The sequence below is a fragment of the Suricata suricatta genome, chromosome 12, assembly GCF_006229205.1.
Source record: "Suricata suricatta isolate VVHF042 chromosome 12, meerkat_22Aug2017_6uvM2_HiC, whole genome shotgun sequence".
Classification (NCBI taxonomy): domain Eukaryota; kingdom Metazoa; phylum Chordata; class Mammalia; order Carnivora; family Herpestidae; genus Suricata; species Suricata suricatta.
Genome location: NC_043711.1, coordinates 64472016 through 64494854, shown reverse-complemented (window position 1 = coordinate 64494854; position 22839 = coordinate 64472016). Strand labels below are relative to the sequence as shown.

The 22839-nt window shown below is 45.5% G+C and overlaps 1 protein-coding gene across 1 annotated transcript in view; it reads left to right on the top strand.

Annotated features, from left to right (window-relative positions):
- KAT14 (lysine acetyltransferase 14) overlaps positions 1–16347 on the top strand; it is a 37126-nt gene extending 20779 nt beyond the window's left edge. Inside the window, exons 7-10 of the mRNA XM_029917527.1 lie at positions 8914–9050; positions 9888–10063; positions 11575–11765; positions 15311–16347. Coding sequence (XP_029773387.1) covers positions 8914–9050; positions 9888–10063; positions 11575–11765; positions 15311–15484 — 678 coding nt within the window. The 3' untranslated portion in view covers positions 15485–16347. The remainder of the gene's footprint in view (positions 1–8913; positions 9051–9887; positions 10064–11574; positions 11766–15310) is intronic.
- Positions 16348–22839: the final 6492 nt, after the last annotated feature.

Genomic DNA, 22839 nt, shown 5'->3' with positions numbered 1-22839 from the left:
GACACCTGTCACTCAGTAGTGGTTCTGGGATATCCCTTCTCTGGCAACTCATTTGCCCTTCTATATTGAATCTTCCATTTCCTGTGCCTCCTTCATCTTCACTGTGTTGTAGTTTTACTCCCTTGTTTTAGTGGAGTATATTTTTAGTCACTTCCTGAGGAAAACTGCCTGAGAAGTAAAATCTGAGGCCTTCAGTGTCCAAAAGGCCTTGAACTTAAAGCCAAAATCCCAAGCTAGTGTTGGGCCAAGCTGAAAGACAACTTCAGTACCAGAATCAGTGCTTTCCCATTGTGAGGGAAAATGAGGCTGAACCTGGAATTCTATATGCAAGATCCATTATCTGGGAACATCCTTTGACAAGGGCCCCCAACATCTCTTCCTTGAGGTCTTTCACCCTGGGCTAGTCAGTCTCCTGGTGTCAGAACCCTGATTACCACTTAGAGGAAGAGTGACCTTAGCCTTCAATTTGTGGTACTCACACCTCCGCGCTAGGTGAGCTGCCCCTGCAGAGCACGGGAGATGGGCCCCGCCAGACTTCTGTGGGGAGGCAGCCACCCGGCAGCAGGGGATTGAGGATTTGGGAATCAAACTGCTGTGCACACAGCTTTTACCTGCCCCTTCTACTAACTACCCCATTTATTCCCAGCTCCAGAGGAGTCTGGTGCTGCCACTGGGTTTTAGATGGGTGCTGCAGTCCAGATTGGGCTGGTTCGCACCTAACCCAAAGCCAGCTTGGGAGTTTGGGCTTTAAAGCAGTTAGTATTTGTCCATCTGCTTCCCAGATGTTTTTTCCACCTGATCTTCCTATTTTTGTATGCTTCTCTCTGTTTTTTGCAAGCCTGATTCTGTAGGTTTAGTAGGTTTGGGGACGGAGTAAAATAGTGTGTTTAATCCCCCATCTTGACCTGGAATTTTAGCATCATTTTAATGCCGCTACACAGGGAGCAGCTGTAAATGCATTTGTTCAATCCATACTCTTTCTTGTTTTCTGATAAATGTAGTCACAGCTGTACATGTCCCTACAATTCTGCTTTAGGTAGGACTCATGACTTTTGAAGTGATGTGAGTTTATTATCAATCAGTACTAAACATTTTGTAATTTTTCTCATTATTTCCTCTGTAATCCAACAGTTTGTTTGTTGGTTTGTTTACTTTTTAGATATATAAGAATTTTTAAGGTATCTTTTAGTACTTGTTTTAATTTCTAATCAAATATGTGTGGTCAGAGAAAATAGTAGTGTATGGTGTGTTGATTTTTTTCTGTAAAGAAAGTTATATGCTCTATTTTTATTCTTTTCCTGTGTCCTAACTTAGGGCATAGGTTTTTGCTCCTAATTTTTTTTTAATGCTTTTTTTTTATTCTTGAAAGACAGAGAAAGACAGTGCAAGCAGAGGAGGGTCAGAGAGAGGGAGACACAGAATCTGAAGCAGGCTCTAGGCTCTGAGCTAGCCATCAGCACAGAGCCCGACTTGGAGTGCGAACCCACAAACCATGAGATCATGACCTGAGCCGAAGCCAGATGCTTAATGGCTGAGCTACCCAGGCACCCCACTCTCCTAATTTTTTAATATTATCATGTGGTCTTCCCGTCAAACAAAATATTTTTGCATGCTTATATCTGTCTTTTTTCTTTTGTGTTGTTTGTTTAGATAACAGTAAACCTCATTAAATTATTCACTTTTACATCCTCGGTTAATTTCTTGCTAGATTAGTTTCTTGCTAGACTACTTCCTCTAACAGTTTTTTAAAATATGGTCTTTTTGAGGTGAATTTTGAAGACCTGTATGCCTAAGAATATCTTTATTTCACTCTTGCATTTAAATGATAGCATAGCTGGATGTAAAATTATAATTTTGTTTTTCTTTTCAACATTTTGAAATTATTACTCCATTCTTACCTTACATATAGTATTGCTCCTGAGAGCCTCACTGTCTCATTCTTGTTTCTTTGTAGGTGGTCTCCTGTTTTATTCTACCATACCTTGGAAGCTTTTAGTATTTTGTCTTTGTTTCTGATCTTTAATTCTATTTGTTCATTTAAAGTATTTTTTGATCTCATTTATCTTGTACTTCTTCAGTCACAGGTATCTTATATGCTAGTTTGCTGTCAAAAACCAGGGGCTCCTGGGTGGCTCAGTTGGTTGAGCGCCCGACTTCAGCTCAGGTCATGATCTCATGGTTCGTGGCTTTGAGCCCCGCATCAGACTCTGTGCTGACAGCTTAGAACCTGGAGCCTATTTCTGCTTCTGTGTGTCCCGCTCTCTCTGCCTCTCCCCTGCTTATGATCTGTCTCTGTCTCTCAAAAATAAATAAATGTTAAAAAAAATTTTTTTTAATTAAAAAAAAAAAACAACACACTAACCTCTGTGCTTCAGAGCCCAGTACAACCCAGGACAGAGTTTGGGATAAAAAGGAACAGTAGCTTTATTGCTTTGCCAGGCAAAGGAGGTTACAGCAGGCTAAGGCCTTCAAAACCACAAGGCTGCCAGGAGGAAGGGTCTGGGGGGGTTATAGGGAAATGCAGGATCTAGCCCATTTTGTCAGGATTGTGTATGTGCTGTCAGCCTTGTTTGTCAGGTCTTCGGGGTAGTACTGGGTTCCCAAAGCAAAAGGCTAAGAAGGGAGGAAGGGAGGTTTCCTGAAGAGAGTGAAAAGGTTACTTAAAAAAATTTTTTTTTTCTGTTTTATTTATTTTCGAGACGGAGAGACAGAGCACAAGGTGGGGAGGGGAACAGAGAGGGAGACAGAATCTGAAGCAGGCTCCAGGCTCTGAGCTGTCAGCACAGAGCCTGATGGGAGGCTCAAACCCATGGACTGTGAGATCATAACCTGAGCCAAAGTCGGACACTTAACCAACTGAGCCACCCAGGTGCCCCGAACAGGTTACTGTAAAATCAAGCTTCACTGGGGCACCTGGGTGGCTCAGTCAGTTCAGCTTCCAACTCTTGATTTTGGCTCAGGTCATTATTCCAGGGTTGTGGGATCGAGCCCCGTGTCTCTGTGCAGAGTGTTGAACCTGCTTAAGATTCTTTCTCTCTCCCCCTGCCCCTCTGTCCCTTGCATGTGCCCTCTCTCTAAAATTAAAAAAAAATTGAGCTTTGCTGAAGCATTAGTGCAACCATTTAGATTTGTGTTCAACTTTATGCTTTTAAGCCGTTTCATCTTGACATTTATTCTCCTTTTGTTCCCTGAGCTTCCTGGATCTGTGTTTTTGGTGTGGGGTCTTTGATTAATTTGGGAAATTCTCAGTCATTATTGCTCCAAATGTTTCTTCTGTTCCTTTCTTTTCTTTCTGGTATTCCTCTTATGTGTATTTTACACTTTTTGTCCTTGTAACACAGTTTTGGGTTTTTTAGTCTTCTTTTCTCTTTGTTTTTCAATTTTGGAAGTTTTCTGGACATATTCTTGAGCTCAGAGGTTCTTTCTTCAGCCGTGTCCAGTCTACCAATGAGCCCACCAAAGGTAGTTCTTCATTTTTGTTATAACGTTTTTGATTCCTAGCAATTCTTCTTGGTTCTTGTTAGAATTTCCATCTCTCTGCTTAAATTGCCTGTCCTTGTGTGTTGTCTGCTTTGTCCATTAGAGCCCTTAACATATTAATCAGAGTTGTTCTAAATTCCCAGCCTAATAATTCCAACATGTCTGCCTGTCTGAATGGTTCTGATGTTTTCTCTCTCTGTTTAGACTGTGTTTTTGTGTTTTTTTAAATGTTTGTTTATTGAGAGAGAGTGAGTGGGCACATGAATGTGTGTGCTGGGGAGGGGCAGAGAGAGAGGGAAAGAGAGAATCTCAAGCAGACTCTGCACTGTCAGCACAGAGCCCCACACAGGGCTCAATCCCATGAACTGTGAGATTGTGGCCTAAACCAAAATCAAGAGTCAGAATCCCAACCAGCTGAGCCAGTCAGGTGTCTCTAGAGTGTGGATTTTTGTTTGTTTGTTTGTTTTGCTTTTTAATATGCTTTGTAATATTTAGTTGAAAGCCAGATACGACCTCCTAGATAAAAGGAACTGTGGAAAGTAGGCTTTGAGTGGTATGGTGGTGAGGTGTAGGGAGAGAAGCATTCTGTGGTCCTGTGATCACTTCTCAGTCTTTTAGTGAATGGGTGCATCTGGGCTGTGACCGTCACAGTGTTTCTCAGATTTGCCTCTCCAGTTAGGTGGCATGGGATGACTGGCGGGAGCTGGAGATGGGTAATTCCCTTTCCACAAGTTGGTTAGGCTCTGATAAAACCCAGTAGGTTAGGCTCTGGTAAAATACTTTAAGAACAACATACTCTGGTGTATTATATTCTCAAAACAGCTGCCTTTTCCCTGCCAGAAGCCTGAGGGGATTTTTCTTTGAGCCCTACAGTGAGAACCTGGTAGAGCTCTGGGAGGTAAAAGTCACAAAATGTGCATCCCCCACCCAGAGTTTCTCCAGCTGGTTAAGTTTTCCTACTCGGCACTGGTTCCTGGAGGTTTCTACTCTGCTAAGTTAGGATTCTCTGTATCCACCTGTTTGTCTTTCCAGTTTTGGGGGGGAGTAGTGTGCCCTGTGATATCAATTCTCTGATGGATCCAAGAAGAGTTGTTGAGTCTCAGTTTGTTTAACTTTTTACTTGTTAGCATGTATTGACAACTTCCATTCTCCTTATATGCTGGACAGGAAACCAGAAGTCTTCTTATATGCTTCTTTAATATGGGAAGTTCTTTTTTTTTTTTTTTTTTTAAGTAGGCTCTATGCCCAACATGGGGCTTGAACTCATGACCTTTAGATCAAGAGTCCTATGCTCTACCAAGTGAGCCAGCAAGGTGCCCCCAATCTGGGAAAGTCTTTGTCATTGCGTCTTTAATGTTTATTTATTTATTTTGAGAGAGAGATAGATACAGAGGTACCAGTGGGAGAGGGGCAGAAGGAGAGAGAAAAATCTTAAGCAGGCTACACACCCATCATGGAGACCTCTATGGGGCTCTGTCTCACAAACTGTGAGATCATGACCTGAACTGAAATCAAGAGTTGGGTGCTTAACCCAGGCACCCCTAAGCATTGCTTCTTTAAAAATATTCTTCCTTTGCCTTTTTGAAGAGATCCTCAACCTGTCCCTTACTCATTCATGGAGTGCTTTGTTTCAGTGGTCATGTATTTAATGTCCAGTAAAGAGTAAGACATTCACCATAACTACACTCATGCCTGTTTCTAAACGTATTGCCCTGGAGCCTATTTATAATGCTTTTTTTCTTTTTAAACAACCTTACTGAGATACAATTCCCATACCATAAAATCCCATTTGAAGTGGACAATTTGATGGTTTCTGCTATATTCACAGTTGTATAACCATCGTCATAATTAATTTTAGAACATTTTCATCAGTATTACTGCCCAACCCCCCATATCCAGATCCCATTACTCTACTTTCTGCCTCTGTAGATTTACTTATTTTGGACATTTCAATAAGTGGAATCCCATAATACGTAGAAGTCTTTTCTGATTGCATTCTTTCATAGCATGTTTTGTAAGATTTGTCCATGTTGTAGTGTAGATTAGCACTTCATTCCCTTTTATAGCTACATAATACCCCATTGTATAGATGCATCACCTTTTTGTTTATCCATTCATCATTTAATGGACACTTCAGTTGTTTCCACCTTTTTTTAAAGTTTATTTTATTCATATTGAGAGAAAGTGAGCTGGGGAGGGGCTGAGCGAGAGGGAGAGGGAGAGAATCCTAAGCAGGCTCCACACTCATAGGGCCCAGTTCGGGGCCCAAACTCACAAACTCCAAGATCATGACCCAAGCTGAAATTAGGAATTGGACACTCAATCAACTAAGCCACCCAGGCACCCATGTTTGCACCTGAAGAGAAGGGCAAAAAGCCCAGTTCCTGGTCTGACACCCTGTTAGCAAGTTTGAGGCTCCAGCAGTGTCCTGATATGACCCCTCCAGCTGACACTTGCTGATGAAGTTGATTGGCAGAAGTCCACGCAGAGCAGACCTTGCAAGAGGAAGTGGCCTAACTAGGAAGCCCCCCTCCTCATCTGTGGTGCAGCGTCTTGCTCTCTGCTCTAGGCTGGCCTTTGCCGCCTCACCTGTACCCAGCCACCTTTGGTCCCTGCCCAGGGTTTCTCATAGCCTTTGTGTTCTATCTTCCCTCTCACTTTTGTGGCATCTTTCAGGACAGCTGGGAAGGGACCCAGCAGCCCATGTAGTGCTCCCTTTATTTAGAACGAGAAGTTTGAGGAAACTAATTTAACATTTTCCAAACTTATTTGACTTTGGCATGCTTCTTCCCCACCATTTTGTTGTTCAGCAATCCTAAGTTGAGTACTCCATATGTGCCAAGCACTCTTCTAGCTGGGGACCCTCAGTGAGTTAGGGCGGAAGGTGCCTGCCCTATGGAGTAGGGAAGTGACAGGACTAACTCATTAGACAGGACCCCTTCCTGCAAGGAGGGTGTTGTGGTGGCATGGAAGGGCCGAAGGCGGCAGCACCACTTTGGATGGGGTCTTTCGGTGGAGGTGGCACTTGACCCAGTCCTGGTGCACAGGGAGGAGGCAGGCTGAAGGAGGTTCAGGGCAGAAGGCCCAGGTGCAGGCCCTACGGCAGCAGGTAGTTTGGTGGGGGGGGGGGGGCCGCTGGAGCATCATGATGGCAGAGGAAGTGGGTGGGGGATGAGGCCCCTGAGGTAACAGGACAGATCCGGTGAATCACAGGTAAGAACTTTGAATTGTAAGGGAAGCCAAATAGGCATATTGACAAGGGAAGTGAACATAACTTGTTTTTATTTTATTTTATTTTTAATTTTTTATGTTTTTTATTTATTTTTGAGAGACAGAGAGAGACAGTGTGAGCAGGGGAGGGTCAGAGAGAGAGAGGGAAAGATACACAATCCGAAGCAGGCTCCAGGCTCTGAGCTAGCTGTCAGCACAGAGCTTGATGTGGGGCTCGAACCCATGAACCGTGATATCATGACCTGAGCTGAAGCCGGATGCTTAACCGACTGAGCCACCCAGGCACCCCCATAACTTGTTTTTAAAAGAAGCATCTGACTCTGTGTGGAGGGTGGATGCTAAGCCAATGGGAAGCAGTGGTAGTGATCCAGGCAGAAGCTGAAGGTGGTCTAGACTAGGCTGAAAGCAGAGATGGCAGGAAGTTGCAGTACGGGGTAACCCTTATGGAGTTCCACAAAACTGACCCCAAACATTAACTGTCATGGGCTAATGGTGTGGTGGCTGGTATTTCGGTTATCTGTTGCTGCACGGCAAACCATTCCAGAACTTAGAGGCTCAAAACAATATTTAATATTTCTTCTGATTCAGTGGGTTGACTAGGCTCAACTGGGTAGTGGTTCTACCCTGTGTGCTGAAGGCCGAGGTCACTCATGTGGCTGCCTTCCGCAGGAAGCTGGATCAGGATTGGAATGACCAGGATGGCCTTCCTCCCAAGCCCGTCTCCACATGGACTCTATTCACTCAGTGGGCCAGCCTGGACGCATGGCTGCTGGACACGAAGAGAGACAAAGTGCCGGTCCTTGTAGGGCCTGGGCTCAGGGTCCCAGAATGTTACTTCTGCACTTTGTAATTGGTCACGGCCTGTCACAGGCCCACCCAGATTGGAGGGGAGGGGACGGACTCTGCCATTTGACATGCAGAGCCACAGGTACCCCATGGCTACAGGAGGAGGTATTGAGGCCACATTTGGAGACTACATGGCATAGCTCTGACTTGCCCTCCCAAACTTATTTGGAAGTCCTGGAAGAATTTTAAAGTCATCCTTTCAAAGTTTTGGTGTCCAGTTTGGGATAGGAACAAGAGAAATTATAAAAGAAGAAATTCTTGCTTTCTTTCCAAGATAGTTATTTTCTAAGCTAAAGAGCAAACTGACCCTCTAAAAACAACTTGGATTTCTAAACTTCATCCAGCCCTTGGCAAACCACTTTATAAATGCACCTTTTAATCTGCCATCTGGGCTCTTTGCTGTAAAACCCTAATTGCACATGTCCTGTTACTACACGACGGAGGGCCCTGCGGCAGCACTCCCGCAAACAGACCTCTCCAGTCGGGCGGCCGGCACGAAGCCCACCTGTTCTGTCAGGGCTCACCTAAGGAACACGGACCACCTCTTCCTCCTTCAGCCCCTGGCAGGGCCTCTCCACGGTCTTGATTTATCCTAGGAAGGGAATCTGCATCAGTCCTAGTCCTGTCGAATTTACTGATTGGAATAGAGGCATGTTTTAATTAATCCATACACAGGGGCAGCAGTTATTGGCCCCCACCGCTCTGTGGATAACAGACTGCTCCTAGTGTGACCCACATGTCTGTTACCCAGATGACCCAGCGCAGGTTAATATCTGATGACTGGACTGGTGGTGTTACTAGGCGAAATGAAACCTTCGAAAGCTGTAAATCCAGTGCTCAGTCCTGCATTTCACTCACTTAAATGACCTAAACATTTAAAAAAAATTTTTTTTAATGTTTTATTTATTTTTCAGACAGAGAGAAACAGAGCATGAGCGGGGAGGGTCAGAGAGAGAGGGACACACAGAATCTGAAGCAGGCTCCAGGCTCTGAGCTGTCAGCCCAGAGCCCGACGCAGGGCTCGAACCCACAAATGTGAGATCATGACCTGAGCTGAAGTTGGAGGCTTAACCGACTGAGCCACCCAGGCGCCCCAAATGACCTAAACATTTTTAAGTAACTTTAAAATTTAATTATTTAGACTTTAAGCCGTTTACAACTGGCGCTAGTTTTTTCCTATTGTATTTTATGCAATGGTACCTATGAGGTACGTACTGAAACTTGGAGCTCTCCAATAAGTAATACAAAAAGACCTACTTTCTAACACATAACAATGTCCTAAGTACTAATTCTCTGATAAGTTAAACCAATCCTTGGGTGACTATTTTTTACATAACTGGGGTTTCTTTCTCCTAGACTGCCTTGCCATCCAGGAAAGGGTTTCGGCACCAGACCACTAAGTTTCTGTATCGTTTGGTGGGATCAGAAGATATGGCTGTGGACCAGAGTATCGTCAGCCCTTACACCTCTCGGATCTTGAAACCTTACATCAGGTACGCAGGGAAGAGCAGCGATGTCAAGTGCGCTGTGAGGAATGGCATTTGTGGCTTCTGTGCCCTGGTCCCCTGTCAGAGTGAGTCAAGACCAGCCTTGTGTGCTGGCATCGGCACGGACCGAGTCTGTGCTCCGTGTGCAGTCTTGGCCTTGGCTTTTTTGAACTGTACATTCAAGGACCTTATAAAGGATGGTCCTTTGACAGAAGTGTAAAAAGCAAGCATAAGTTAACTCTGTTAGATTGCATTTTATTGTGTTTCTTCTATGTTTCAAAGTTGTGTATATTTAGTAGTCTGTTGATGAGAAAACGGGAGAGACGCCTCACATGGGCTTCTATCTGTCTAGGCAGTGCCGCGGGAGCTGAGCTGCCCAGGCCCCCATGCTGTGTTAAGAAAGTGTGTTGTCTGGCTGGCCACACTGGCCCCAGAGTCCCAGGATCCCCCTTGCCTGGCACTGCCGCCTGGGCCGCCCCGGTTAGAAGCAGTGCATGAGCCTGCCCCAGCGGCTCTGGCAGGGCTGGACCGTCCCATCCTGGGCCGTGTGCTGGACCAGAGCACTCAGGGTTGCGTCAGGCTGCTGTTTGTTTCCTCCCTCTGTTTGTTAAGGCTCCAGCACAAGCAGGCTTCCTGGCAGGTACAGAGGGGTTTGGTCTGATGAATGTTAACAGAGCAAATTTTAAATTTCATACCAGGAAAGGTTTGTAGCTATTACAAGCTATCTGTCATATAGAAGTAGCATAAAGTAGCAGATTAAAGAGTTTATATGAATCAGTTGCCTGGGAATAATTCTGGGTGTTTTTCTTGACTTGAATTTGTTCTTTTCCTGTGATCCTGGAGGCGTGATTATGAAACAAAGCCACCCAAACTGCAGCTCCTGTCACAGATTCGCTCCCACCTGCACAGGAGTGACCCTCAGTGGACCCCGGAAGCTGACGCACCTCTTGATTACTGCTACGTCCGGCCAAATCACATCCCAACGATAAACTCTATGTGTCAGGAGTTTTTCTGGCCTGGTATGTTCCTCCTCCCAAACTGGGCAGATCGGTTTCCTTTCTAGTTCACATTAGTAATTTTTTTTTAATTGGTGTATGTTTTGTGACTCTAAAACCTTTACTCATGGTTTCATTTAGTTCATCTTCTACTCTCATGGAAAAAGTAAAATATGAACACCTCTTTCTTGCTAAGATCAAGATGAAGCCAGCAATTAAAGTAATAAACAGTGCTTTTGTATGTTTCTCTCTGCTGCCAGAATTAAAGATTCATCCTGTTTTGCTTCTGCATATGTTTAGATGCCAGGTAATGTCTACCTGTGGTATACAGGCTGGTAGTTTGGACATGTTTGGACATTTTTATTTTTTTGCTCAATAATTCTGTAATTTTGTTTACTTAGCTGTTACTTGGAGAGTGTTAGTACAGCCAAAAGGTTTTTATTTTTTTTTTAAGTTTATTTATTTTGAGAGAGTAAAAGCATGAGCAGGGGAGGGAGAGAGAGCGAGAGAGCTAGAATCCCAAGCAGGCTCACGCTGTCAGCGCAGAGCCCAATGTGTGGAACCCACAAACTGCGCGATCATGACCTGAGCTGGAGTCAGATGTTTAACCAACTGAGCCATCTATGCTCCCTAAAAAGGTATTTTTAAAAAGCCAAATACCCCAATTACAGATTTTGAAAATAGGAGTAAACCCAATACAATTTGTCATTTTACCAGTCTTAATATATTGCCTTTCTGAAAACCAAAGCCATCAATTAAAGGAGCACATTTTCTTTGTTAAATGTAAGTATGTTCTTTGTGGATCTGCCTTACCTCACTGCTTTGAAACGTAAAGGAAAAATTACATGTCCTGCAGATGGTAGATAAGATTTGCTCTGGATTAGAGCTGTGTCATCTTTGTTGTCTGGTAATCATGTCATAGTGCACTGTGGTGGCAGCGTGGTGCTCGTTCTGTTAGGAGTGGTCTGGGGACCGAAAGGAGCATTGCGGGAGCATCTGCTATTTCCTGACCTACCTTATGCCAGGTGCCTTCTGTACATCATGCATGGAATCATTTTTTGTTTAAACCCCTTTATTGTAAAATGTAGCGTTTGTACAAAAGAGCTTATAAGTTATTCTTGTATGAGGTGAAGAACACAACAGTACGGGTTCTCTGGATCTCTGCTCCCACCCTGCGAGGTGTGCAGACACTTGAGGCCTCGACATTTAGAAAGGTGTACACTGACACACGTCGTAGAGGAGGCTAAGTTCAAAGCCAAGTGTATCCCGTTCTAAACCTGGCTGCTCCCTGCTACCCACCCTATCCTGCCTACTTCTTTTAACACGTGTACTTGGAAAAGATGGTGCTAATTTTGATTATTTTCTAAAATTCACTTTTATTTTTATGATCTGAATGTATGATGTCTATGCTAACTAACATCTTTGTCTTTAGTTTTGGGTTTTGTTTTTAGCATGCCCGTGTAGACGGAACAGCTTGGTGTTTGTTAATTCCAAAAGGCACATGGTGTTAATGTCCACTTATCTCCTTCCCATAGGCATTGACCTGTCTGAGTGCCTGCAGTACCCGGATTTCAGTGTTGTTGTCCTTTATAAGAAAGTTATCATTGCCTTTGGCTTCATGGTTCCTGACGTGAAGTACAACGAAGCTTACATTTCATTTCTGTTTGTCCATCCTGAATGGAGAAGAGCAGGGATCGCAACTTTCATGATTTATCATCTGATTCAGGTAGGGTGTCTCTGCTCCCAGCGTGGCTCTGGGCTCCCCTGGAAGGCTCGGGGGAGGGAGGGAGCTGAGCTGGGCCTTCCTAGCATGGCCCAACAGGACAGCTGGTCTCTGGAACCCAGTGAAGGAACGCCAGTCACCATCCCGCAGATAGAACTCCGTGGCCCCCTAAAATAAGGTCACTGTTCAGGCCCAGGTTTTAAAGAAACCAGTTTGAAGGGCTCCTGGTGGCTCTGTTGATTAAGCATCTGACTCAATTTCGGCTCAGGTTGTTAGACTGAGTCCTGTGTTGGGCTCTATACTGGAGCCTTGAGATTCTCTCTCTCCCTCTCCGTCTGCCCCTGACTCAGTGCACATGTGCACTCCCTTTCTCTCTTTCGGCAAAATAATCTTCAGAGAAACCAGTTTGTAAACACATATAGTAGATAAGATGAGAAAATACCAAAAGTGAGAATCCAAAGCGCTTGTATGACCCGTATTGGTGACCGCTGCTGCTCTCCGCAGCACCATCACCACGACTCTGAGAAGTGCAAGTGGGGCTGTGAGCTTTCGGGGTTTTCTCCTTACTGGGGCGTAAACCATACACAACACACTCGCTTCAGCCTTACAGCGTAATGACCTGATACTTGTCTATGTTGCGAAGGTTCCCCGCAGTGAGTCTAAGTACCACCCGTCACCACACCTGGTTCCAGACATTTTTCTTACTGGGATGAGAACTTTTAAGATCTACTCTCACAGCAGCTTGCACATACGCACTGCAGTGTCGTGAACTGTGGTCTCCATGACATCCCCGGGATTGACTTGTGTCGTAAACTGGAAGTCTGGCCTTTTGACCCCCTTCCCCCAGTTCACTCACTCTGTAGCCCTGCCTCCGGCTGTCACCAGTCTGTTCTCTGCGTCTGCGAGTTCAGCTTTTTATCGTTCGGTTTTTAGATTCCACGTTTACGTGAGATTATACAGTGTTTGTCTTTCCCTGTCTGACTTGTTTCCTTGAGCATAATGCCACCTAAGTTGTTGCAAAAATTATCAAGTATTTTTAAACATTTTAGCAAAATTCTATCAATGAGTAGTGCGTATTCTATTATTGCTGATTATTCTTAATTTTATAATCACTGGGGGTGCCTGGGTGGCTCAGTTGGTTAAACATCTGGCTTCCAGCTTCAGCTCAGGTCATGATCTCATGGTTCATGGGTTCGAGCACCGCGTTGGGCTCTGTGCTGACAGCTAGCTCAGAGCCTGGAGCCTGCTTCTGATTGTGTGTCTCCCTCTCTTTCTGACCCTCCCTGCTCATGATATCTCTGTCTCTCAAAAATAAATAAAAAACATAAAAACAAATTTTTTTTTAATTTTACTATCACTGTATAAGCTGGTATTAACCTTTTAAGATTTGATTTAAAAAAGAATTTTTTTAATGTTTATTTTTTGCGAGAGAGACAGTATGTGAGTGGGGGGGGGGGTGGACAGAGAGAGAGGGAGACATAGAATCTGAAGCAGGCTCCAGGCTCAGTTGTCAGCACAGAGCCTGACTCAGGGCTTAAACTCAAACTGTGCGATCATGACCTGAGCCAAAGTCAGACGTTCAACCGACTGAGCCACCCAGGTGCCCCTTAAGATTTGATTTTAATATCAAATTATAATTCATCCTTTGATATATCCAGAACAGTGTTGAAAATACACCATAAATTTATATACTAACATCAGAAAAACATGTAAGGGATTTTTCACCCCCAGATTGTTCTGGTAACTTTTATTTAGAAACCATTTGGCATGAAGGATTGTGTGTTATGTGGGCAAGATTCCTTTTAAATAGAGGAAGGAGAGGACAAAATGTTTTTCCATGTTTTTTAAGTTTATTTATTTATTTGTAGAGAGACAGCGTGAGTGGGGTGGAGACAGAGAGAGAGAGAGGGGTGGAGGCAGAGAGAGAGAGAGGGGTGGAGACAGAGAGAGAGAGAGAGGGGTGGAGGCAGAGAGAGAGAGAGGGAGACAGAGAATACCAAGCAGGCTCCATGCTGTCAGCCAGATGTGGGGCTCAAACTCACAAACTGTGAGATGATGACCTGAGCTGAAATTAGGAGTCAGATGCTTAACCTACTGAGTCACCCAGGTGCTCCCATTTATCTAATTTTTAATGAAACTTGCTCAATACTTCCCAAATGTCAGCAGAAACCTAGAACCATTTTCTAGAAATTGCTTTCTCCTCTCTTCACTTGGCAGTTAACACATGCTTTCTTGTGTTGGGTTCAGCTGAGACTCTCAGTTTTTTGTACCACCCCCCACCCCACTCACTGCCATGACCTCCACCCTGTTACCCTTCCTTCCCTGTCTGCTGCACCGCTGCCTGTCCCCTCACCAGCAGGGGTGGCCTTCCTTCGTGTGTGCCTGGTAGGCCTGGCCCAGCATCAGTCTGACTGAGCGCTCGCTGGGTAGGCAGGGGAGTATCCGTCTTTGTGTTCGGGGCCTGGCCCTCGGCCACACTGTGAGCCCCAGGCCCAGACAGCACTGCTCAGTCGGGCAGGAGTACTGGACGGTGCCATGGTTAGACTGTGCGTCTGACGTCACCACACAGCGTTCGTCTTACACGCTCACAGTGATGCCGCAGGGTGCAGAACATGAGTGAAGCACAGGAAGATGGCGGCTGTCTGCCTGAGCGGCTCTCAAGTCTAGGCCTCAGGGAGCCATGGGTTACAAAACCTCAAGGAGCCTGTCAGCCACAGTGTTTCCGTGCCTTCCTCATTAGAAACACATTCTTAGTTCATATGACTCTTGGTACTTTCTTCTGTGTAGCTCATTAAAGAATCTTAAGAACTTGCCTCGTGTTAATAGAATGATGCTTACTCTTTCCCCCTGGGATTAGGCCAATGCTGAATACAGAAATCACAGTTCTGAGAAGCTAGTTCTGTCAGTTTGGGAGGGATGCAGGAAGACTATGGGATTCTGAAGGTCTGTACAGGGTTTTCCAGTCATTTAACTAAGGGTTTCTCTCAGGGTTGTGGGATGGAGCCCCACATTGGGCTCCATGCCAAATGTGGAGTCTGCTTAAAATTCTCTCTCTCTCTCTCTCTCTCTCTGTCCCTGTCCCTGTCTCTCTCTCTGCCCATCTCCCTTGCTCACTGTTTCTCTTTCTAAAATTAAAAAATAATAATAATAATAAAGCAGAACTTCTTGTCCCGTTCTCTGTTTCTTTGAGATTATCAGAGTGCCTGCTATTGGTATGTGTAACATGTTTAAGTGTAATTAAATCCTAAATAAAATAATCCAGTTGAAAATGAACTGTCCCCCCCCACCCCCGCCCCCAGGCCCTTTGCCTCAGAGAGAGAAAATAGCCAGCATACTTCCAGTCCCTTGTCTCGTAGTTTCATAGTTTCAGTCGGCAGCAGAGAGTGACTGCAGCTACCAGCTGTTGCGGGTTGCAGTGCCTCAGCTGAGGTCCCTGCTGTCCCCGGTTGCCATGACTACCTACCTACACTTCACAGACTTTCCTCACCTACTCATTTTCTCTCAGGCACTTTCATTCTCATCCCGTACTTTTCCACTCTTTTTGGCAGACCTGCATGGGCAAGGATGTGACCCTTCACGTCTCAGCAAGCAACCCTGCTATGCTGCTCTACCAGAAGTTTGGATTCAAGACTGAAGAATACGTCTTAGATTTCTATGATAAATACTACCCCTTGGAGAGTACGGAGTGTAAACACGCGTTCTTCCTCAGGCTCCGGCGCTGAAGCGAGCACAGCGCTTCAGAGAGAGACATGTGCGCTCTCAGAGGCGGGCCCTCACGTCAGCCCAAAGGCGGATGTTCACAGCCCTGTGGGCCCTTATCTCTGTAATCAGACGTCCATTCAGACCTCTCGCCGGCGGCTAGACAGCTGGTGGGCAGTGGCATTGAGTAGTGAGCAGCCTTTAGCAGAACCCTGTCCTGTCCTGTCCTGTCCTGTCCTGTCCTGCACAGGCCTCAGCCCACATCTTGGGACTCCACAGTTACCTGGAACCGAATGGTGCTGCTGTCCTGCCCGACAGCTTCACGAATAAAAGATTCTCTGGGAGAAGGATTGGTTTTAATTTAAAGGATGAGGAAGTGTGGTAGCCATTAGCGAAGGATGCAGTGCCGTGGGGATGCTGGGAGATTACGAGGCGGTCACACAAGGGGAGGCCAGCACTTCTTCCCCAGCCATCCATGAGCCATCACTGAACCCGGAGGACCTCCAGGGCACAGAGATTCTGCTGTCTCCCTGACTTTGGCCACAGTCAGAATAAACCTGGCATTTGTGTCCACACATCACGTCACCTGGTGTGCTGTTAGTATCTCCTGCCAGGAGCTTTGGCCTAGGAGTGGGGACCTCTCCCATGGGGTGGGGGTGGGGGGGCAGCGAAGTTTGCAGTGTCTGACCAGCCTTAGTTAGACTGTACTGGCGGGAGGTTCGGACGGTGGGAGCAGAGCCAGTGGGGACGAGCCTGTTTGTCTACAGGACCGCTCGGGTTGGTAGGGGGTGTTAGAGATGGACTGTCCGTCAGGGTTTGTTGGATCCGGTAGGAGCTTTTCCAAAAGTACCAGATGTTCTCAAATAAAAATCTTTCCTTATGACAACCTATGGCCGGAGCTTCAATCTAATTAGTTGGTTTTCAAACTCTCTTTAATTATGAGCAGTGGTTCTTAACTTCTGGGGACATGGATCCCTCCCTGCGAGAATCCAAAGAAAGCTGAGTGTTTTCTAGAAAACTGTGCACATTTAAGGTCTTGCATCAGAGATCTCTGGACCACAGTCAAGCACCTCTGTTTTAGGGGCTGTATGTGCAGCCAGCTCTAATCCCTTTGCTCCAAGGAGTGCCTCCTGCCAAGGCCGTCTGGAAGTTCTGTCCTTGGAAAGCGGCTCAGGCTCCACTCCGCCGCTGAGACTTAAGAATTGTATTGCCTCTTTTCTTCCTTTCCTTTTTTTTTTTTATTTCTCCCTCCCTCCTTCCCTTCTTTTGAGTGTTTTCTACCTTTTAGAGATTTGAGGATTATGACCCCAAGAAGTAGAATTGATGAAGTGGCATTATTCAAACCTGCAGACCAGCTTGTGGTTGTTGTACGTGAATGTCAAGCATTTGCTGCAAAAGGCGGCTGAAGCCACTGTCTCCATCACTTCAAGGAACTGGGGGATTCTATGGTTATATTAATCAGTTCTTTGTTTTACATTTCAGTTGATTGATTGATTTTATTTTCGAGTAATCTCCACACCCAGCCTGGAGCTCCAATTTATAGTCCTGAGATCGAGAGTCACACACTCCATCAATTGAGCCAGCCAAGTGCCCCCACATTTTTAAATTACAGTGCAGCAAAACCCCACTACCCTTATTCAGTAATTACCGAGATTTTCCCACATTTGCTTCATCTGTCTTTTGCTGAATATTTTAAGGTAAATCCAAGATACCATATAATTTCATGCCTACTTTGGTAGGTATTTTTAAAAATAGGGATATTTTCTCGCATAACCGTACTGTCTAGTACCACTCAACAAGGTGAGTGCATTTCTGGAATTAGCTAGTAGTCAGGGTGTCACACCCTGTGGATTGTCTCACAGGTGCCTTTACAGTTGCTTTGTCTGGATCTGCATCCGAGTGGAGTTCACACGGGTGGCTGACGGCCCCATTTACATAGTCTGTCCGTGTAGACATGCCCCGTCCCACCAGGGTCTTGCTCCAGCCCCTCCCACGATGGGCCTGGAGGCCTCAGTACAGCAGACAGCTTCTGGTTTTGCTCTGCCTTTGGCCTTCCTGAGACTGACACTGTGGGAAACCTCTGACTTCCCGCCAGAAGTGATACTTAACAATGCGTGTGGTGGGGCCTGGAGAGCGCACGTTCTGGTGGACAATTTGTTTTGAAATTTCAAAATTCCATTGAAGGAGGAGGGCTTGTTTCTTTGTTCCTTGAAAATGGGTGTGAGCTTTAAAAAGCTGAGGAACCCCATCTCCAGCTGTGTGTTCCTGGGAGTTTAGATTGCCCTTGACCTGTATCCAGGCTTCCCTAACGTGGGGAGGTGGCCCGTGGTAGCCAGGTGGGCCTTCAGGGCCCAGGTTGGAGCGAGACCAGAATTAGCCATGTCTGTCTTTACCCAGAGTCGGTCTAGGGAGGTTGAGCTCTTTGCAGCAGGACATTTGAGAACCAAAACCATCATTTTGAATTTTCTAAATTTAGTTAACCTGCTTTATGCAAAATGCTCATCACCTCATCTTCCCTGGAACAGTCTTCCTGTGAGTGGACTCTGTTTCCACTAAGCCCTAGGGGGGACCTCCCAGGTCCACTCCACAAGGGCTGGGGTGCAGGGCCCTTTTTGGTTAAGGATGTGCTTCTGGTATCTACTAGCTAGAGATTGGGATAAAAAAGTGTATCTTAGTGCTGGGGTATGGTCAGGGAGTGGTTTTAAGACTTTATTGGTGCACACTTAACTCACATGCTGGCACGGTCGAGCACTTGGACTCTGAGAAACACGCAAAGTTAACAAACATAGACAGTGTCAGCTTGCTCCCTTGTACGATGGGGTTGATGATACCTATGTAGCAGGTTTGCAGAAACAGGCACAACAAGGCCAAGAAAATCACTAATGAGGACCCTGAACTCGAAGCCAGGCAGCCTGGTGTCAGCCTGCAGCCTAACCCAGCCAGGCCCCGCCTGGAATTGGGGGTGGCGAGGGGCACGTAGGTAGGGGTTCTGGGAGGGATCAGCGTGTGCATAGCTCCCCACTATCCCCAGTGCCTAGAACTGCCTGATGAAGAGCCAGTGCCCCCTAAGCCTCGGGTGAGGGAGGGGAAAATGAAGCATCTTACTGTGTGCATCTGGGCTCACTGGGGTGACAGACCTCAGCAAGGCCTCTTTTCTTTATTTTTTCCACTTTCCAAATCTCACATGCACAGACTCTTGTTGTTTATCATAAAGTTTTCTCACTTCTTGGAGTCTGCATGAGCACAGCCCCTTCTCTCTGCTTGGATGGGAGAAGGCGGCTCCTACCTTTCAGAACCTTAGAACATTTTACACAGGTTCCACTAGGCTGGGGGAGTCCTACCAGAGTAACCAGAGACTGTAATCAGACTTGGATTCCATGAGCTAAAGGAGAAGACCAAAGGCTGCTCAGGTAAGAGCTGGAGGGGCCCCAAGGTTGTGCTGTCACGGGTAGTATGGCTTTGGGCAAGCCCACAGGTGCAGGGAACTACTCCGCCTCCCCCTCTAGCTTCACTAGATGGTTTCTTACTGCGGGTGACATTATGGCATGTGTCTGTGTCAAGAAGGCCACTGCGCTAAGCCCTCGGCCCTCCAGGGAGCTGGAGCCCCTAGGTGTTTATCCCCAGTGGCATGGAGCCAGGGGTGTGCTGATAAATGTTTGACTGCTGGTGGGTAAGGTTCAGGGAGAGAGAGGAGCAGTAAGTCTAGGCCCGATGTGCAGCGTTTGCTGATTTCTGTGGCATAAATATTCTCACCATGGCAGATCCCGAGCCACCAACATGCTGTCACTGAACCCAGAGTTGGAAAGACCCGCATAGTAGAACACCGTTACACAGCCCTGCTGTCATATACATAGGTAACGGTCCTGTGGTCAAATAATCTGCCTGTGGTGAGTTGTGAGAATTTATTACCTTTATTTTTAACATGATTCATGTAATTATAAGTTTATATCATTCAACATTTAATAATGGCTCACAAAATCCCTGAGAATGTAACCATTAGCTCCCGTGTGCAGCGGACACACGGCAGCATGAGCCCAGCTGAGGGGGGAGCTGCCTGAGGGGCTGGGCCGGGAAGGCCAGGGCGCCTGACGAGGCCTCGGTCCCAGCCTTATGTCCATCGGTGGCGGTCTCAATTATCAACATTATGTGCATCCATGAGAAAAAATGGGCCACCAGACAATCATTGCAGCTATTCAAAATTTTTGAATTAAAAAAAAGAGGTTAAATATCACTCACTCTTGTCAACTACATTTTTTGTGGGTGACAGTCAAGAACTAGAAGAGAATTTGTAAACACTCATGATCAAGAATTGTGTGTAATAATTTCACTTAATTTTTTTAATGTTTATTTTTGAGAGAGACAGAGACAGAACATGAGCAAGGGAGGGGCAGAGAGAGAAGGAGTCACAGAATCTGAAGCAGGCTCCAGGCTCCATGCTGTCAGCACAGAGCCCTACACGGGGCTTAAACCCATGAACCACGAGATCATGACCTGAGCCGAAGTTGGATGCTCAACCGTTGAGTCACCCAGATCCCCATGTGTAATAATTTCAAACCTAATATCTAATATTTAAAAAAATTACATTCCTGGAAGGCAGACCACATTTCTCATGAAAATATTTGAAGAGATTTTTTGGGGGGGAAAGGTATACAAATTCAACGTATAGTGTCATGTTACTTTATCTTTCTCCTACTGATATAAACATTGTTTTTTTCACTAAGCCCGGGTGGATGTAGCCCCTCCCTGCATTGCACCCGGCAGGCCGTGCAGATGTGCTCAGGTTGTGTGCCATGCCGTGAGGCCAGCTGTGCCGGGCCACACAACAGAAGAACGTTCTCAGCACGTGTGGTGTCAGCCAGCCACACAGGGCTAATGGTTAGAGGGTGACCAGGGAGGGCATGGTGACAGCCGCAGAGTGACCAGTATGTGTTCTGCACAGTTATGGTCATTACGGGATATTTGATTTTAACATACCTCGTTAAAAATGGAAACAGGTGCATGGGTGGCTCAGTCAGTTAAGTGACCAACTTTTGATCTCGGCATGGGTCATGATCTCAGAGGTTGTGAGTTTGAGCTCTGTGTCCTGCTCAGGATTGCCTCAAAGTACAATAAACTTAAAAAATATTAGATGGAAACAACTTGATCAAAATTATATTACAGAATTTTGAAACCATTGAAATTTAATGTTAGGAAAAGACAATGAACACAAGGAACTATGGGAGAGGCCATTTGGGGAGATATATTTTACTTGGGAAACATGAACAGACCTTTGCTCAGAGGCTCTTGGGAAAACAACAGTGGTGAACAACTCAGGCCTCTGGGGCTTGGGGCTCAGGGCCTGGACGGTGGACTCATGTCCGAGTAGTTTGTCACTGAGCAGTGGGGCAGCACTTAGCATTAACAGGGCGACACTAGGTGGAAATGGCAAGTTCCAGAAGGTATTGATCAGACACACATAGGTGCGAAAATAGGAAAACAACAACAGCTCCCATTTTCCCAATAACTGTAATGGTGATGCTGGAATTGCCTCTTTTGTGGGAGAGAAAACTGAGTCCTGAGGGGTTGAGTAACTCTGTGCTGAGGGCATGCTGCTAGAAAGCAGAGGACAGCGACCCAGGTCCAGGCTGGCCTGCCACTGCGCCAGCCCCTCGGCATCTGCAGAGGGGTGGGAAAGGGAGGAGGGGCTCTCGCTCAGGCTGCTCCTTGGACCTTCGGTGGCATCCTGTGTTGAGGGGCAGGCCGCTCACTCCCCACACTGTGCCTCCTTAGACCCATGCGTGTGGCGGGTCCTGTGCTGGTCTCCCAGGCCGGGGAGTGTACCTGAAGGTAGTGGTGGTGCAAAGGCAGGTGTATGTGAGTGTGTGAGTGTTTTTCTGGAGGGGGGCCTGAAGCTTCATCAGATGTTCACAGGGATGTGTGAGCCAAAAAGAAGTCACAGGCCTGCTTCAGACTGGAGGAAGAAACTCCTAGAGCCGGCTGGGTGATTGGGACAAAAGTTCAAAAGCAATGACTCACCAAACAATTCCTTTAAGGTGTTTTATTTTTACTTTTGACATAATTCCAGGCTTGACGTAAATTTGCAAAAGAGTACAAATGTTAATATTTTACACAGTTGCTGTCCCCAATACATACACATACCCATGTGCACAGACACTTTTTTCTGAAACATTTAAAAGTAAGTTACAGGGTATTAAGGAGGGTACTTGTAATGAGAAGCACTGGGTATAGTATGTAATTGATGACTCACCAAATTCTCCTGAAACCCAATATTGTACTGTATGTTAACTAACTAGAATTTAAATAAAAATTTGGAGGAAAAAAGCAATTAAAAAAAGTAAGTTGTAGGGACATCTGGCTGGCTCAGTCAGTAGAGCATGCAACTCCTGATCTCAGGGTTGTGAGTTGAGTTTAACCCTCACATAGAGTGCAGAGATTAATTAAGATCTTAAGGATGCCTGGGTGGCTCAGTCAGCTGAATGTCTGACTCTTGATTTTGGCTCAGGTTTATAAGATTGAGCCCCGTGTTGGGCTCAGTGCTGAGCATGGAGCCTGTTTGAGATTCTCTCTATCCTTCCCTCTCTGCCCCTCCCTGCTCATGCATGCTCTCTCTCTCTCTCAAAAATAAATAAATGTTAAAAAAAAGAAAAAGATAAAGTCTTAAATATTAAAAGTTGTGGGGTGGCTCAGTCGGTTGAGCATCCTACTTCGGCTCAGGTCATGATCTCACGGTTCATGGGTTCAATCCCCGCGTCAGGCTCTGTGCAGACCACTAGCTCAGAGCCTGAAGCCTGCTTCAGATTCTGTGTCTCTTTCTCTCTGCTCCTCCCCTGTTCATGCTCTGTCTCTCTCTGTCTTTCAAAAATAAATAAATGTAAAATAAATAAATAAATAAATAAATAAATAAATAAATAAAATAAAGACCTGCACAAAATATACCTCATTACATTTGTTTATTTTTTAATGTTTTATTTATTTATTTATTTTTGAATATAACACAATTTATTTTTTGTAACATATGCAATTATTTTCCATCATTTACAATACAGTAGTTACAATGACACTCCAAACAGAAAAGCAAAGTAAAAAATCAAAACACCAACTTCTATTTCATGTAATTAGACTTATACAGAAATTAGAAGGTTAAGTAACAACTAGTTAATCACCTAATTTCATAGCTATCTGAAGTGGCAATCGTTATATAGCAGCTTATCTATGATACATTCAAGAGAAATGATACAATTTGTTACTTGCCCATAAGCTAAAACACAGCCTACCTAATACCTTTCCTTAAATTCCACCTCTATACTACAATATACTTGAGGTCCATGCAAAAAAGTAGCTACCTTTTATATAGGAATTGGATGATTAAGTCTTTGGT